At 35.0% G+C, this 19,220-nt stretch overlaps 1 protein-coding gene across 6 annotated transcripts in view; it reads right to left on the bottom strand.

Annotated features, from left to right (window-relative positions):
* Window positions 1–7,417: 7,417 nt before the first annotated feature.
* The window catches only part of LOC116165375, a 160,567-nt gene continuing 148,764 nt past the window's right edge, over window positions 7,418–19,220 (bottom strand). The window contains exons 1-10 of one of the 6 annotated variants that reach the window (XM_031479762.1): window positions 17,259–17,617; window positions 13,413–13,583; window positions 12,189–12,333; window positions 11,997–12,124; window positions 11,275–11,532; window positions 10,930–11,193; window positions 10,025–10,265; window positions 9,833–9,970; window positions 9,576–9,781; window positions 7,423–7,533 (exon numbers count right to left, since the gene is read on the bottom strand). In XM_031479762.1, the coding sequence (XP_031335622.1) occupies window positions 7,484–7,533; window positions 9,576–9,781; window positions 9,833–9,970; window positions 10,025–10,265; window positions 10,930–11,193; window positions 11,275–11,532; window positions 11,997–12,124; window positions 12,189–12,333; window positions 13,413–13,583; window positions 17,259–17,364 (1,707 nt within the window). In that variant the 5' untranslated portion in view covers window positions 17,365–17,617 and the 3' untranslated portion in view covers window positions 7,423–7,483. Of the gene's footprint in view, window positions 7,534–9,575; window positions 9,782–9,832; window positions 9,971–10,024; window positions 10,266–10,929; window positions 11,194–11,274; window positions 11,533–11,996; window positions 12,125–12,188; window positions 12,334–13,412; window positions 13,584–17,258; window positions 17,618–19,220 lie in introns of those variants that run through there. The other 5 variants (XM_031479759.1, XM_031479760.1, XM_031479761.1 and 2 more) reach the window with 5 other exon arrangements.

The raw sequence follows: 19,220 nt of genomic DNA, 5'->3' as shown, positions 1-19,220 counted from the left end.
GTAGGGTATTGTAGATAGATAGAAAGCTTCGATAAGAGGCTAAATCAAACCGGTTTAAACGTGATTTGAAGCCCTCGGAATCGCTTGGATAAAACGCTATTGGACTCCTATGGGAAACCTTCAAATGGTTAAGGAAGGAAGTCCTGGAAAGTGTTCGGAAGATGCCTACCGTGTACGCCTCAGTGTGGTTTGTTCTACACTCGGGTCGATATAGTTCCCTGTATCACGTCGAGAATTCTTTCGAATTTCTCTACTCCGTGAAGCATTTGAATGGTACGGCATCCGTTTAACCAGATTCTGGAATTGGGTAGCTCACGCACCAAACTTTATGGGTAAAAGCCATGGAGTGTAGCAGTTACCCGCCTGGGATACTTAGCTTCGCCACTTTAAATAGTGACTACTGAGCCCCACCACCACGACAAGGTGTATCCCATGGCGGGGGATGAAAGGGGAAGTTCATTGGCATAGAAAACATTGCTGCAGCGTTTAATGCCTTTTCAACACGGAAATGCAGAGAATAACAAAACAGTCCTAGGAGTGAAACTTGTGGAACGCCAAGAGGAGCCAATGCATGTTTGTTAATACGCACAAATGAACAAAAAAGCGTTTGGAATGCTTTCCAGGTGCGTTCAAAGGCCCTTTAAGGCTATTTCTAGCGTATAGACAACTCTGGAAAATGTCCTGATAAATCTATAAAGAACCTAAGGTGCCCCGGAAACAGGTTATAATGTTCCCGAGAAATTATGGTGTAGTCGATTTTTGGTAAAAAAGGAAGGTGCCTTTTTTTGAGCCCCGAAAAAAAAATTGTCTCAGATCGACCCGGGAAAAAAAATTTCTTTTAGAATGTGGCCTGTAGAATCCATAATTTCAAACAGTTCCAAGATTGGGCTACTAGTTCAAAAGTTACAGCCCTTTGAATTTTTTTTCGAAATTGGTTTCTAGTCTATAACTTTTGATTGAGAAGTCTGATCGAAAAAGTACGAATTGTTTTGGATTCTACGCCCCAAAATTAATAAGAAAAAGTGTTTTCCCGAGAAATTTTGGTGTAGTCGATTTTTGGTAAAAAAGGAAGGTTATACACTGCCTTTTTTTTAAGCTCCAAAAAAAATTGCTCAGATCGACCGGAAAAAAAATTTTCTTATAGAATGTGGCCTGTAGAATCCATAATTTCAAACAGTTCCAAGATTGGGCTACTAGTTCAAAAGTTACAGCCCTTTGAATTTTCTTTCGAAATTGGTTTCTAGTAGGGAATGCAATCCCGCAGCAAAATCTCAATTCCGGTATTTGCGGGATTGTTAGATGTTAATCCCGCGGGATCACGGAATTTGCGGGATCTCGCAAAACTTTAAATAAATTGGCAAGTACAGGGGTAAGATGAAGAGGTTACACCAAATTTATCATTATATCACTCTTCTTGTAGTAAAGGTATACCAATACACCAAAAACTTTTGCTAGTTCTGGTTTGTACCTTAAATCATGAAATATGAATAGCATCCAGCAATTACAATTAATGACAACGCAATTCCTGTTTTAATTTTGCTTCAAGTACATGACATGAGCTTCACGTTAAACCATTTATACCGAGTCGATCACTAAAAGGTAAAGTAAATTAGCTGCTTTGCCAAGTTGACCAAGATCACAAGAAAACGTGAATTTGAAAAATGTAATAAATACCGGGATTTAAGTGTACATTTTGACAAGAATTTAAAATAAAATGCGACCTAATTCTCTCGTAGTGGTGTTTCGCTTTATATTCCACCTTCGATATCTTCCATCTTTTGAGAAAAACTTAATTTACACTTCCGGCCGTCGTATTTTTGTTCCATTGCAAAGTGATAATTCCATTTAGCCTAAGCGATATTTTCCGTTTAAGTACGTTAAACAAATTTCGGCGTAAAATTAATACGGAAATAATTGAATTTTGGAAAAAGTAAACCGACAAAGTACATACAATTATATATTTTTTCAATCATATTTTTAAATTAAGTTTAAAATTTAGAACGAGAGACCGCTAAGACGCTAATTGTGAGTTAACAAATGCGCGTTTTAGAATGTGGCAACACATGAAATTGGATTACGTCATCGTAGAGCTTTTCAAATAAATAACACTTTGTTTGGCGAAATTACCTTTAAGTGGGTTCAGAAGCGCACGATCTACGTAAATAGCTTTTTCCACCTTCTCTCGCGAAAAAATGAGCTCATCTATTAATTTCGCTGGCAGCGTATTAATTTGTAATTTATTACGTAATCTAACCGATCAAAATTCGAAAAAAGCTAATTTGTTGTTTGAACATCACTTAACACGAAGAATGATGAAAAGTGTCGTTTCACCCCTACATGAATGCTTTATATTTATCTGGTTTACGATTACCATTTTATTTTTCTTGCATTATATTAACCTTGTAAATACTTCAGATAACAAAAATGGCTTATCTGGCACATAATCACATACACCGTGCGTGCAGCGAGCACCATTTGAAAACATGAATTTTTAAGAAAGCATTATAGAACATATATATCATTGCGTGCAGTCTGATCTAAGTAAGAGGTCTGCAAAAAATACATGGTAATTTCGTTAAAATTATAAATAATCCGAGGACCCTTTTCTGATGGAGCAACTGAAGTCACCCTATGGCTTTCTCCGCCTTCTTTGATAATAAACGGAGCATATAAATGATTTCACCTGACACGCACACCACTTTGTTATTTACATTGTGAATAGAAAAAGGCAGTTTTATATGAGCCAAAAATTTCTTCAGACTACATCCTATCGAAAGATATAAAAATGTGTTTCATAGCCGACCTTGAATTCGTCAATCATTTAGTTCTAAATCTAAAATTTCATACAGTAAAATAAATATCGATTTTGGCTAGGGTTGCCAGACCTTCTCTATTTAATAGGAGTCTTCTCTATTTTAGAAAGATCTCCTATATCCTCTAAAATAATACAAATCTCCTATATTTCCAAGTAACAATAACATTTAACAATAATGAAATCTGTAATTGATGTGTATGAGATTTTTAAAATATTGATAAGCAAGCTTACAGAGCGTAGGGACAAAAAATTTTTTGGTTATATCGTTACTCAAAAATTAAAAAAGTTAGAGCCATATAAATCTCAAAAATTTGAAGAAAATTTCGTACATGTTATTAATCGTGCCTTTATTTACATCATGAAATGGTTTGATCTTAGTGATAATGGATGGTTTCATTGTTTATCAAAATTAAACTTGAAAAGCATTATCAATTTTGATGACATTGTTGCAATTACGCAAAAAATACCAGATACTATAAAATTAGATATGGACTCTCTGTTTGATGAGGTAGGGATTCTTAACAATATATTGGGTTTAAAAAATAAGGATGACACATTTACTGGGCTTCCAACTTCTGAAAAATGGTTGCATATTTTAGAAAATAGTAACGATCTTCCCAATCTCAGCGCTTTAATGTCTTTTATACTAAGTATTCCTGTCACTACGGCCTATGTTGAGAGAATTTTTAGCATTATGGGTAACAAATGGACGGATGTACGGAACAAATCATCGCTAGACTTAATAAAATCAGAGTTACTGATTACATTAAATTTTGAACTTGACTGTAAGGAATTTTATAATTATATAAAAAATGAAAAATCGGTACTGTTAAACGCCCAAAGAAGTCAAAAATATGAAACTAAAATGTAGATTATGATACGTAGATAAAAATATGATTATAATACATTGTAAATTAAAGAGTTCTGTAATAAAAAATGTCTCCTATATACTTTCTCAATCTCCTATATTTTTGTCTCACTTCTCCTCTATAAGTGATTTTCAGATCTGGCAACCCTAATTTTGGCCCATATTTTAGAAAGTTTTTCAAAGGCGTTTCATTCATCGTTTTGTTTTTATTCTTTTACTAACAAGTCATTCTAGATTACTAACACCCTGGAAAATCCGAATCTGTTTGTTTCCAAGTCGTATGGTAAGATAGCGGTAAAATTAAGAAATACAATGGTATTTTAACCATGAGGGTCCATGGTGTGCCGCTTTTGACACATCTAATCCAATCCAATTTAGAGAATTTATTCACATTTTGAAAAAATTACGGATATCCTTCCAGTGCGCATTCGTAAATTTTTCAGTGTTGGAACGCTCACCATGTTCCGACTGACTAACATATAGGTGATTCAGAATGCCCTCCCCCCGCCCCCTTTATATGGTGGGGTTCGAAATTCTCACCGATTTTTAGGGTTAAAGACAGTATGTAACCAAAGATTGCAGTGGTTATTTTGGCTTTAAGGTACTAGTAATATTTAAACTGCAAACCAGTAAGTAGTAGTAGCACAGTACAGGGCCGTCGCGTGGTATGTAGGTGCTTAAGACAAAACTTTAACCCCCCCGAAATGTTGTTCGTACCGGTTTTGGTTGAGGGATGATACCCTAGCTCTTCCACCGCCTACGGACTGGTACAAGTACGCCAAGTACGGGTCCTTAACATAAAATACGGCCCCATCCGGAAGAAAGGATGAAATTAACCATGGAAGATGGAAGCTGCATCATCATCTCGAGCGACAGCCTCATCGACTTCGAGTGAATGTTGTGTTAGTGAAAAGGAAAAAATCAAACTGCGTAATGGAAGAAAATTTGGTAAATGCTAGATACATAAGATATAATTAAGTAATAGGTACAGATTTGTCTTTTCTACTTTATGTATAAGTAAATGGACACAAACAAGGCAATTCAATATTTTAATGAGCTAAAGCAAATCAGAACGTATTTAATAAAAATAGGTCCAGAGAGACGTAAGGGTGAAAATTTAATCACAAAAGTAGAGGAAGCAAGCTTAATTTATAGTAAGGTTAAAGAATTAGCTGCAGAATTTCAAGTAAGAATAAAAAGTAAAGTTTAGTAGTGAGGAAATTTCATTTATACAAAATTTTATAAGTAATACGCATGTTATATACCGAAATTTTAAATTTTTTGCCTCCGGACGTAGAAACAAAATCTAATAAAACTATGGCCACTTTTGACTTAAAAACGGCAGTAAGTTTGTTGTCTGTTATGGACAATAAGAAGGAATGTACTACAAAACAATTTATACACGCAATCGAATTGTACGAGTCAATGCTTAATGTTTAGGGCAAACGTTATTTAATAAAGTTTGTTTTAAAAACGCGATTGTTGCCCAGCGCAAAGATACGGATGTCTACAAATTATGATAGTGTGCAAAATCATTAAAAAGCATTTTTTGACACGAAAATCGGACACTGCATTGCAAACAAAATTATTGCGCGTTAAACAAGGTGACAGGTCATTTGAAAAGTTTGGTGAAGAATTAGAAACACTTTTTGTTGATCTCACAATTTCGCAAACCAATGGTAATGACGCAGCATTTGAAAGTATTGCAATAAAACAGTTCACCAATGGTTTACGGAATCAAAATTTGAGTACCATCGTAGCATCTAGGGAGTATATAGCTCTTTAAAAGACGCAATAAGGGGAGCGCAAGATGAGAGTGTATCCCACAATAACCAAGCCTTTCAAATAGGTAATGTCTTATTCACAACGTCGAGCGAGGTAACCAACGTTATCCTTATAAATCCTTCAATAATGGGAGGAATACAAACAATTACAATACTTTTACGAATTCACAGTTTAGAAACAATCAAAATAACCATCAGTTCTATAAAAATAACTCTGAATACAATAATAAAAATGCCGAGAAAAATTACTCACGCGGAAGAGGTAATAATGTGGGTCGTGTAACCAGAGGTCGAGGTTTCAGTTATCATCAAGGACGAGCTGGAAAGAATTATTCCTATTTTGCAGAAGAAACAAATACGGAAAGTGCGACAACAGCACTTAATACAAATTCACAAAATACTCAAAGTACCAGTCAGTTTTTTCGAGACCAATAACGAAATAATATACTCATTTAATACACTGAATTGGAATGCACTTATTTGGCGAAAAACGTAAATTCTTAGTTGACACGGGTGCAATCCTATGTGCAATAAAAGTAAATTGCTTAAATTCAAACGTACTTAACTGTTAAAGGTATTGGAGGAAATTTGACCGCTGAAGGTTTTGTTAATTTAAGATTGAAAGTTAATAATGTATATTTTGAACAAAAATTCTATGTATTTAAACGCTTACCATGTTCAACTGACGGAATTTTGGGGTAAAATTTCTTGAAAAAATATTTGGCACAAATTAATTTTGAAAATAGTAATTTAAGTTTAGTAAATAATCATCAGGAGATTTCAATTTCGTTACATAGGGAAAATGACCAAAACGTCTGTATTATACCTCCTCGATGCGAAAGTATTCAATATTTAAAATTCGACAATGAGATTGTAGGAGATTTCGTAGTAAATTCACAAGAGTTATGTGAGGGTGTTTATTTAGCAGCAACAATAGTGAGACCAGAAAATGGTAAACTACCCATAAAAATTTTAAACACAAGAGAAACAAGTAAGGTTAAAAAATATTACACCGAAAATACAATCATTTATATGTTGCCTGTCAAATTCATCCAAGTGAAATCACTGCCAGTAGAGTTAAGAAATTATTCAGTCTTTTAAATTTAAACGGTTTAAATTTGGAAGAGCAAACGATCATTGAACAGATTTGTGCAAAATACAGTGATGTTTTTCATTCGCCGGAAGACAAACTTTCAGTAACCAATTTATATCAACAATCAATACATTTAAAAGACAATTCGACGCCAATATACGTAAAACCTTACCGTGTTCCATATTCGCAAAAAGCTGAGTTGAATAAACAAATTTGTAAAATGCTCGACAATGATATAATAGAAAAGGCTAAAAGTGAATTTTCATCGCCAGTTTTGCTAGTACCTAAAAAATTAGACAGCAATGGTGAAAGGAAGTGGAGACTTGTAATAGATTATCGCTTGCTTAACAAGCAAATTAAGGACGACAAATTTCCATTAGGGAACATTACCGAAATCATAGAATCACTTTCAGGTTCGTTATACTTTTCTACATTAGATTTGAGTCAAAGTTATTATCAAGTACCTAGAGTTAAAACCAGAACTTCCTCACATATATCAGAGAGTAGAGTAGGCCTTGTACTGCTTTTTCCACAAACGAAGGTCAGTACCAAATGAAAAATGAAAAGCTCATTTTCTAGATTAATGACTGTAGCAATGTCGGGGTTAAATAAATTATGAGCGATGTTTTGTATATTTAGACGATTTAATAATTTTTGGTAGAAATTTACAAGATCATAATAAAAATTTACTTAAAGTGTTAGATAGACTTAGGAATGTTAATTTAAAATTAAATCTTTCAAAATGCAATTTTCTAAGAAAAGAAATATAATTAGGTCACGTTATATCCGCAAATGGTATTTTACCCGATCCAGCAAAAATTAAAACACTACAGGAATATCCCATTCCAAAGAATTCAAACGAAGTAAAAAAAACAAATTATGTCGAAAGTATTCTCATTTTGAGTGGTCCAATGAGTTTTTCATTATTGTAAGCACATTAGCCGTCCTCTCAATAAAAGTGGAATATTGTACCCTACGACAGAAAAAGAATTATTAGCTGTTGTGTGGGCTATAAAGTATTTTAGACCTTATTTGTTTGGAAGAAAATTTAAAATTTTGACAGATCACAAACCCGTTAATTTACTTATTTACTCATACTAGTCCATATAGTCGTTTGGCAAAATTTAGATTACAACTTGAGAAATTTGATTTTCGGATTGAATAGGTACATAAAAGGAAGTAATCATGTAAGTGCGGACGCATTACCACGTATTATCATATTATTATCTCATACGTATAATTAGGGGTGGACTTAGAATCATAAATAACGATACAAAAAAATGCATATTAAACGATTTTCATTTACTTCCTACAAGTGGACATGCTGGAGTGCAGCGAATGAAAAATAATATACAAAAATATTACTTTTGGCCAGGTCTTAGTAAGGATGTGAGCGATTTTGTTAAAAAATGCACGAAAACACAGTAAACATACTAAAGTACCAATGACTATAATCAGTACCGCAAATTCAGCTTTTGCAAAGATTTATTTAAATATAGAACCTCTTGACAAAGACGAACATGATTTTGTTGACATTTTAACTTTGCAATGTGAATTGTCAAAATTCGCAGAAGCGTATCCATTAAAGTCTAAACATGCTGTAGCTAGGAGTTTCGTTGAAAACTTTATTCTTAGATACGGAATTCCCAAAGAAATTGCAATCGATCAAGGGTCAGAATTTATTTCAACTACAATGACGGAAATATGCAAGCTTTTTTGCAAACTAATAAAGTTAATTCAACTGCGTATCATCATGAAAGCATAGGCGCAATGGAAAATTCGCATAAAGTATTAAATGCTTACTTAAGGATTCAAACTCAAAATCAAAAAAACTGCTTGGAGTTCGTGGATACCTTATTATTGTTTTTCGTATAATAAGTGAAACGCGATATACTCCGTTCGTACTTGTATTCGGGAAAGTGTGCGCTATACCAAATAACTTGAGTGAGATTGAACCTTTGTATAACTATGAACTACCCTTTAGAATTTAAGTATAGACTGCAGAAAGCGTAAGCTGACGCACGTGAAAATTTAATTTTAAGTAAGACACTACGTAAACAAACGTATCATTTAAAGATTAAGCCAATTAGTTATGAACCAGGGGACAAATTATTAGTTAAAAGTGAAGTAGGGAATAAGTTATCTGTCATTTACGATGGCCCGTATGTGGTGGTAAGTGAAAAGGAGCCGAATGTTAAAATTATAAAAAAACGGCAAGGAATTACTTGTTCATAAAAATAGAACAAAACCATTTTATTCTTAGATAAGTAGGTACAATGTAACATTATGTAGTAATTAGAATAGTGCAATTACTGTAACTGAATAAATTGTATTAGTATAGAATTTTAATGAAGTAGTAAAATAGAATTTCCATTGTGCACCATGAAAATACTATTTTCTTTAACGAAGAGCGTGTGGTGGTAACCCAAAATTAATATGCTTATTTTCTATGTCACACTTCCTGTCTGTACTGTGAACCTAAAGAGTTCAACGGAATAATATTGAATAGTTGCATACAGGAAGGATTATTGCTTATGATTAGTTAGTAGCTACAAGTCGGAAGACTAGAGTCGAACCTGTTGATATCATCAAAATGTAGCTTTATTATTATATTTAAATAAAGATAAATCATTACAGTACGAGTGTTCTTTAGATCATTTTGTAAAACTAATATGGTTGCTCAGAAAGACATGCAGCGAATAAATAAAAGAAATAAATATGTTAAACCACCCCTTACATGTTCCATTTCATTTAGGCGCGAATATGAATTTCCACTGTGAAAAATGTACACAAAAGCAAGCCGTGTAGTGAAAGGGTATCTAGAAGTATGATTAATTTGGGCGTGCATCCGTTTAATTAATAATTAATTAAAACGTTTGGCGTACAACTTGAGACTGCTCGAGTTGTAAAGAGTTTTATCTCCGCTTGGGTTGACAAGGTAACCCGTTTTACGTATACGCGGCACATAGAATGTGTTTCATTATTTTTGTTTATAATGGAATTGTGAGCACTCACCTACGCAGGGATTAACCCAGAGGAGCCTTTGCCAGCCTAAGCACTCATATAATTGGGTCATATCTGTTCCTTTGCAAGCGCAAGTTGTTCGCAAGTCTGTTCCCAGTATGCCCAACATTGCAGCCCTGCACTCCGATGGGGGTCCTGCACATTTTTTCGTGACACTGTCTACGGCGCAAGACTGCTCGTAGTACTCCAATCTAGATCTATATACAAAATTGTAACACTCGATTCGTTTTATTTTAGAGATAACAAACCTGCACTCTTTATCTTCGCGACATACTTCGGCCACTGAAAGGCAAGTAGGTTGAGGAGACCCTTCAATTCTTTGTGCACAAACGGGGTGTAATCTTTGCTGTGCCAGCATACATGTATCTTGTTTATTGTCAGTTTTCCTGTAAAATGTAATATTACATAAAAGAGTGTTTTAAAGTTACGGAAGCGCTTACTTGCACAAGCAGAATGCGATTTCTAAGTTCCAAGGGAACGAGGTTTTTCTATAAAACGCCTGCAAAGCTTCCATGCAAGAGTTTCGGTTACATCTAGAAAGATCGCAGTGATGTAATATTGGCGCCATGGCCATTCTACAGTTGTAATTGTTATTACAACTCTCCATAGCTAAGTGGCACGTACTTTGAAATATCGTCTTTGCAATTTCATTCATTTCCGAACGACCGTGATCAGTTGAACCTGAAAGCGGAATCTTCAGTCGTGTTTAAGTGAACTAGATTTGAATAGGCGTTAGTCTATTTAATTTTCGTTAGTTTATGCTGATTATTCATTCATGCCTTTCTTAAAAACTATTTAAATATTTATTTTTCGGCGACAGCGATTTGGACATTATTCACACAGCGCGATTATTTCATCCCTAACCTTTAGCTTCAATCAATCCTAATTAATTAGTAATCAGTAGCATGTTGAATATTTACAACCGACGAAACTGTCAAGTCGAAAATGGGAAACTGTTGAAGGGGATCAGTGCGTAAAAAAGGGTTTTGCACTGCGAATGGAGCATCTGATATGAAAGAATAAAAAACGTGCGATCCCCAAACGGAAGTCCATGCATATGGTTCTACGTGCCGGGATGAATACCAAGTGCATCAGTCATGTGCACATAACTTCTATTGGTATTTTAAATTTTATGCTAAGGCTATCATCGAATTAATATTTGCATGCACTTAGAGCGAATCGGCCACCCTATTCGACTTTAAATGACTGGCACCTTAACCGTTAATGTACGTTGTACGTAAACGGTTAATCCCTCTACAACCCTGCGCTTAAACATACGTCTATGAAATAAATTGAATTGGCTGCAGTACAGAGTCGTAAAGAGTTACGGTACTCGGATACATACTTGGGTATTTGCGATGACCGTTCTGGAAGGCGAGCTTGTTATCCATGTCCTCATCGTAAGAGATGTTCGAGAAATTGAACTGTTTGCCCTTGCTCTTTAGTACGCTCACGCTAATGTGATCGGTGTTAGAGTGTGCCTCCAGCCCGTTGACCGCGTCTACTAGCGGGTTTTCAACTACGGAATTGGCTATGCCGTAGTCAAATGAGGCAGCAGACGTATTGTCCTGGGCTGAAATCACCTTAACTGAAAAGAAGTCCAGTACTCCTAATCAGATAGGCTACACTAAAATACGGTAAAAAACCAAAACAGAACGAAAAAACTAAAACATTAAGAAATCCCTCTCACCCGGGCCGACGAGCTCTGGAATCTGTAAGGATGTGATGAGCGTCTCTTCTAAGGGTGCGTGAAAATCAGTGCCTGTGCTTGTGACAGTGCCTGTGCGCTGCGTGCGGTTTGTGTCGTGGACGTGTGAATTGCCGTGCGTTGGATGTGCCTTTGGGGGAAGTATGAAGGATGGAAAATTGACGGAAGGTTGTTTATTAAGGACACTGTCAGTTTGTATAGAGTTTGTTACGTCTGGGCCAGAAAATAGTAGAAAATAGTCTGAAATATAAATGAAACAGAAAGAATTTATTACGGGTTTTGGAAAGCGTAGAGACAACACGAGAAACAAATGCATGCTAATGTGCAAGTGTGGATGTTTAACATGGAAATAGGTTACCAAAGAGAGAGGACGAGGTAAGTATGTGAAAATTCGTGCAGCTTCCATGCGATTCTTTTAAAGACTAAATGCGGCTAGGTATAACTAAAGCAGTCATGCACGTAAGCTTCTTTGCAGAAAAAACACGCATAGAGTTGTGTGGATAGCTCCGTAATCTTAATACTGGTGAAATACATAATACATCAACACGTAAAAGGGTTTTGTATAAATATTGGGGATGACAATTGAATGACGATCCGACATTAAATGTCGATAGAATAATACATAAATGATACGATTTTATTCTATAGGGAACACAGCAAAATAGGATTGCGGTTTTTGGAAGACAACAAGTACATAAACTTACCTACACACGGATTGTGGTTTACCACGCTGAAAATACGATCGCATCTTCGTTTCATGTTGTTGTTGGGACAGATACAGCCAAACATCGGAGATCGACGTAAATTCGCCCATGAATCGTGACACAGATTTCTATAGGATATACGTCGAAAGATCGTTTACAACGCCTCCCATTTGCGATTTACTTGTTACTTACCTATCCTCCATTCGACATTTGTTATCTCGCACCTTGCAATTCAATTTGAAATCTTCGAACAGTTTGATACATTTTCTTTCTTGGCTGCACACCGATAAAGCGTGATTGCATGTTGGCAGCGCGTCTACTGGGTACGGATCCTTTTCTAAAATAGAAAAAAACTTGATAGAACGATTCATAGGTACATTCCACTTCTTAACAAATAATAAAGCTATCAAAAGAAGTTGAAATAAAGAAACGACTATTAAAAAGTTTAGCTTGGTTTGGAAACGGGCGTAGAGAGGAAAACAACGAAAACATACGTTTCGGCAAGACGGCCAATTGCCTATTTCAATCTGACTGCCCAATATTTATAGCCCCCACATTCTCTCGAAGGGAACCGCAAATTAAATGCAAGTTGTGGAGAAAAGGCAATTCTTAGCTCCTCATATTTTATTACAGTGATTATAACGTGAAATCGAAAATTCTTGGTGCTTTAATCTAAAGATTTATTTAACAATGTGGCACGCACGATGGAAGTATAATACCACCTTTTTTATAGGATCGTGAAACTTACAGTGCAAATTATGTCATTGGCCTTAATGTTATCCAAAAATCAAAATTGTCCGGGCATGCTTCACATTTCAAGTTCAAACGCAATTTTAAAGTAAATTCGCGTCAGTTGTCAGTTGTCTAAATAAAATTAAATTGTTCGGGAAAACTTCCCTCGGCCCTGATTCTTAATTAAACGGTGTTAGTTTCGTACGTTTTCATAAAATCGTGGTTTGTTTCGCCAGTTTTGTTACTAAAAAAATGTTTTATGTCGTGCAGGGTACGTTACACGTCCTCAGATTTGAAGTGTCCCAGGCAGAACACAATCCTGACTAAACCTCTCTGTTGGTATCCGAATTAGTTACCACAGTACTTTCAATGCCTCCCCCTTGATGGCTAAAATAGGTACCTGTGATCATCAGCCATTTTTAATTCAACAATTTGGAACATTTTCACATCGCGAATAACGAACTAAAATCGATGCGTTTGAGTGCACGATTCCACGAAATGCAGGGAAAATGCGAAATATGCACGGATCAGTTTGATATGCCAACAATTTTTCATTTAGTTTTCTAACGCCATTTTTGACAATACTAACGGAAACCAACTAAAAACTAATGGGTACAGGATACGCTGGCATAACCGGCGGTAATGTCTCTCAATTAAATTGTAACAACACTATTAATAACTTACCTTTTTTGAGGACGAATACGCAAGGATGGTCGAAGAGAAAATCTCGAAAGGAATTGCATTCTGGGTCCACGTGCGGTTCTCGGCACAGGCATGTTGGTTTGAAGAATGGAAATGCTTGCAGGGTCCGAAGTGCTGCCTGACACTTCGTCACCGTGACGGTGGAGCATGCAACTGAAAAAAAGTTAGAAACTGTTAAAATATTTACATCCGAATTTAAAAAGTTTCTCTACTTGTTATTTACGTTGGAGATATAAAGAAAACTGCATATTTTATGCCTAGAAGTTCAAAGAAATTTAACTTATTTAATACCTACTTTCTATTATTTTATTGGGACATTATACGGGTCTTCATTTATTTCAGTCGTATAAAATACTTTTATGTATTGAATATTTCATTAGGGGCGAGTTAGGAATGCAATACGGAATCTCTCGCAAAGTTTCTTTATAGCTAGTCCACGAACCCAAAAATCTTTTATCGTGCTATTTAATTCAGTGACATTAAACGTAAACGAAATGGTCATTCGAGAAGGTTGACATTAGCACCTATTTACGACCTGAGATATCGGCAGATATAATCATTGGATTCCTTATTCAATGATAATATCAAGCACGCTTCTCCACTTATATTATTTAATATATCATATAGTCATTGTTTAGTACGGAAGCCTTAAGAACCACCTAACAAATTTTTTTTTAAACCATACTATTCCCTTTAAGCAAATTTGCTATGTGTGACATTTTTTAAACAAAACTAATTGTAATAAAATTTATTTAAAAAAAATTACAAAAAGGATTTGACTCCCATTACCCCGTCATGCGGCTAATGAGAGTCATCAGTTATTTTAATAGTTGAAGTAAGGATAATTTCTAACCAAAAGGCCATACCAACTAATCTAAGGAAAATGGTAAAAAAATAAGAACAAAAATCGTAAAAAAACTCTTCATTCTGCTTTTCCAAACAAAGGTTACAAACATATCCTTTAGGGCTCTATGCACCCGAACATTCCGCAATCACAATCAATTTTTTCTGACAAAAACCAGTACTACTTACGGCGCTAGAACCATATATTGCACTATTCCACTCAATTTCGGTCAACGGTTTAAAATGAACTGATTTAAATAATCGCGATACCTATAAGCTATGATAACTCAAGGTCAACCGTAGAGTGCGTCAGCAGTTATGTTAAGGCGTTCCAATTCGTAATAATAAGGTGGCTCCCAAAAAAGGGATAGAATTAGAGCAGCATACTCCAAAAAGTCTTTTGTTGTACAAGTGTACATGTCAAGTAGTGATTATGAAGATAGTGAAATAGGGGAAATGTACGAGAAAGAAGAATGCAATTAAAAAAGTGGCTGAGAAGGAGATGGTCGAGGAGATGGTGCATAGGAGACGAAAAAGAGCAAAGAAGCCATGGATAACATTTGAACTGATTGAAAAGATGGAAGAAATGAAGAAGTATAACATGCAATATCCCTAAGGATTAGGATCTGCAATATGAACCAATTATGTAAAGATTCACTCTAATTCTCATATACAAAGTGAACTCGCCGATTCCTTAATTCCTTATTTTGGGACAGAGTCGAATCATTTCTTTAAGTTTCTTCAAAGGCGCTAATTATTATGGACGATATAAAACATATCAACGGGAAGGAACTCCTTCATTCTAAGAAAACAAAAGCACACTCACTTCTGAAGAACTCCATGGTTCATACGTATAAGACAAGAAGAAAGGATAATTTTCACATCGACAGGCCAACGCACGAGTTCTACAAAAAATCTCTATAAAGTTCAGAAATCAGCTAAGAGCTTCTAGTCAAACACAGCTTTTATTCAGTCCAGGAATTTGTTAAGGGGATGTCTTCAACTGTGATATTTAATTCTTATATGTAATATTTGTACCTTTTTTTTTAAATCTGAGTTCTAGTCGAAATTTTATTTATATATACATAATGTTTGTGATTTAAATGACGATGTCAATATTTTTTTTGAAATAATCGATAATAAAATATTTGAATTTGAATGACTCAATTCTGCTCGATTTAACCCACACAAAAGTATTCTGAAATCGAGGTGATAGGCACGGCAAATAAGTTACTCTGTATACAAAAATCTTTGAAAATGCTCTTATTAACTTTGGGACCACGTTTAGTAAGTAAATTCTGTATCTAACTTAGGATTTATTCAAATTTATTCATGCTCGAATTTTGATGGAAAGCCATATCAAACACCCTGTTTATTTTTTGATAGTATACCCTTAGATTTGACGCAAGCTTGATTTTTTCTGAATGGCAAGAAATAATAGTGGTGATTTTATTTAGACATTGCACACTGGTGCTACAAGGGCAGTCATACAAATAAGTCTTCCGATTTGGAATTTGTTCGTGGTTAACTATGATTTATCGCAATGAATTGCCCAATCGCCCATTAACCGCTATTAATCTTAACATAATCTGCAAGCGGATTTCTAATTTTTAATTACTCATTTATTGTTCTGAAGTAAAAGTCATGAAATTATGTTAGTACTGCGAGGTTCTGTTAACGTTATTGGCGCGAAGCCAAACGTTTGCTTTATCAGAGTCTCCTCTTAAGTTATTTAGATCACTAGTAGGTTTTATCCTAATTTTGATTTATATTGGTATACTTAGGCAGGTTCGAAATTATAGTTTTTTACCCAAAGCAACAAGAAATCAATTCCCACGTGTACTAAATGTTTTATCGTCCATCAGCGCTAAGAGAGCAAATACTCAGCAAACAATTTGCTATCTAATGAAGGAAGGTTCGACGTAATCATGTCAAAGAAACCTTGTTTCAGCAACATCACCTCGTGTTGGTTAGCCGTAATTCCGGCATTACATTTACACTTAGCATGAATTTTCCGCAGTTTACAATTTAAGTTGGCGAACTACTACATCAATTCTCTAAATCTCTTAAGTTTAATTAAACTTAATGTGTCCGTGGACAATGAGAAATTTAGCACTGTTTAACTTTACTAAAGGAGCGAGTATATGCGACGCTGCTGTTAAAATAAGACCCCTTATTTTTGACTATTTTAACAATAATCAAGTACAACAATTAAATAACATGAATTAGTGTAAATGAGCCACTATCTAAATTGGCTGTTAACAATTGGTTTTGCAAAATTCATTCGTAGTCCTGTTACCCATGAAATTCGAGACAAAAATGTTCGTATTTCCTAAGACATCGATGCTCGCGCGGATTATGTGACGTGTGGTGGGCGGTAACGCATAACACAGACATTATTCAGGTTTATATGAACATTTAGGGATGAAAAAACAATAAAACCGATCGTTCCTATATAGTATTTCTTGAAAAACTAAGGAAACAACTGTTTTCTAGCATCCTCTTTCTGCTTTTCTAAGGGATGACGATTTGATGTCTTTTTATAAAGATAGATAAAGAAAGCTCAGAACCTGGATTTTAATCTTTTCATGAATTTCTCCAAGAGTTCCATATATCCCGAGAAATTATTTTTAACCTTTGGTATCCCTGATCAACATCATCTCCCTGTTCTAAAAGGGTAATAATGGCGTCTGGATTGTTTTCAATGAATTCAGCTGCTGCAATTTTACGGTGTGCAAAAATTCGTCAACTTCTTCCGGTTCTGCGTCTGAAATAGAAGCTCGCATCAGAGATTGTATGTTCTTTTACTTTGGTCCAATGTACCGTGAAGACATATCCGGCCAGTTTGAATTTTTATGATTGAAGCTTAGGGTCGTCCATCCAAATCAATTTTTTGTTGATAGAAGATAAGGAATATGGACATTTGAACACAACCCCTGAATTACAAGCAAAAAAGGAAACTGTTTTATGGTGGCGTCTGCTTACCTATATGATGGTGTTTCTGGGATGTTTTAGAAACTTGGGTGAACAATAACTCCACAGAGTTACAGTTTGGACATGGTTCCCGGAAGTTTTCCGGCACGTTCTTCATTTCTCGTAAAAGAATTCGTTGTCCTTCTCAGGATCTCCAAGGAGTTCTAATGTTGCTACCTCAAAATCGCATGCCTCGTATTTTTCTAATGCGCTATGTAGTTGTAGGCGTAATTCATTCATGTTCCTCCGTTTGTTTAGCATCCCCTAGACTTTCGACTTATTCCAAATATTCTTCAAGTAATGATCGAGATATTTTGTCCCTTGAAAGCCGCATGGTTTCTTTTTGTTTCGGTCATTCATTCTTCAATTTTTAGGTACGATGTTTACTGTGAGTGTAGTTTCAATTTATTTGAAAAACTGCGCCATGGTGGATTATATAAATTTTTGACATATTTTGATCAAAATACATATGGTCAATAAAAAAACACATGCCCTCGTATATATTCTTTTCTTGTCACCAAACTTTTTTGTACATTTGATTTGGCAAAAGATCTGAACTGGTGACTGCAAAGATGATGGGGGTGGTATCTAGTAGAGTAGTAGCAACAAAGTATATAAAGGCATCAAATACTTTTCCACTACTTCGTTTTTGATTTATAATTAAAACTGTGCTCATTCATTCAGGGCCGTAGTCAGAGGCTCCGAGTGAGGGGGGTGTATGCAATAAAAATGCCGACTTCAATAAAAATTCAAAATAATACACCGTACAACATTAAACGACGGCATTTTAACGCTGCCCATGGTGACACTATTTTTTCCAAATGTATACTGTCTGATATATATCTTTTTCTGATTACTTTGAACCAATAAGGCAGTTAGCCAATTATCAGCCATATAGGAGCGCAAATGATTTTTAATTAAACTATGTAATAAATACCAAAGTAACAATAATAATTATTATTTTGATTTGTCATTATACAGAGTGCTCTTTTTTCGCGGCTGTCATGGATATGGATTCTATTTTATTTCTATTTGCACGAAAACCGAGTCGAAGTGGGACGTTTAGAAGACTTTTACAGAGGAATTTGATAAATATGGCCAGAATAGCATAGACCTTTTTTTTTTGCTTTAGGGTCGCCAAATTTCATCTTATGATCTTTCATCAGAGTTATTTTTCTCTGACGTGCTATAGCTTTTAATTTACCTACTACTTTGATTTTACCAAAATACTTTATTATTCAATTTTCACGACAGTGCTTTAGAAATTGCAGTCAAACTCATTTGCTGATTTGCTTTGGTAGTTTACATTTATAATCAAAAATGTCGTTTTAAATGTAGTAAAGCGTTCTTTTGGCAAGATTTTATTATACATATATTAGTATTACTTAAAAGTAGTCATCTATCCGAAACCGATTTTTGTAGGGATTTTTGTCTAAAGGACACTCTCGTGACAATTGAATAATTAAGTGTTATATTTAAAATGTAATATAGAAATCCATAGTAAATTCTTAAAAAACATTCTAAAAATTCAATGTGACCCCTACGTTCAAAACAAATTCAAAAAATAATGTCATAGTCTAAACCGCCCATTTCTCAAGTAGGTATACTCGTTTTTTTTAAAGACAGAATTATTAAAACGCAGAATTCAGTTCTTTTTAATTATTGAAACTAAAAGAGTTATCCTACAAGTGGCTTCAATTATTGATTCGCATTATAAATTTAACTTTTCCCCAATTTGAGCATTAGTTTTCAACATAAGGTAATTATCTACCATCTATCCCTATCCCAACTTTTAGACCCATGCAAACCTAACGGCTAGAAAAATTTGCGGAACATTTTTAAGCGACCTTTAACCATGAAAGGTATTAGATCTACATCTATATACTCGTAATATCAATGAGACTTACAGCAAGTGAGGGCGTAATAATCAATATTTCTTCATTTTGCGTGGCAGCGGCGGCTACAAAACGGTTT

Source organism: Photinus pyralis, unplaced genomic scaffold, assembly GCF_008802855.1.
Source record: "Photinus pyralis isolate 1611_PpyrPB1 unplaced genomic scaffold, Ppyr1.3 Ppyr1.4_LG3a, whole genome shotgun sequence".
NCBI lineage: Eukaryota > Metazoa > Arthropoda > Insecta > Coleoptera > Lampyridae > Photinus > Photinus pyralis.
The sequence above is the reverse complement of the archived record's forward strand: the minus strand, read 5'-3'. Positions and strand labels throughout refer to the sequence as shown.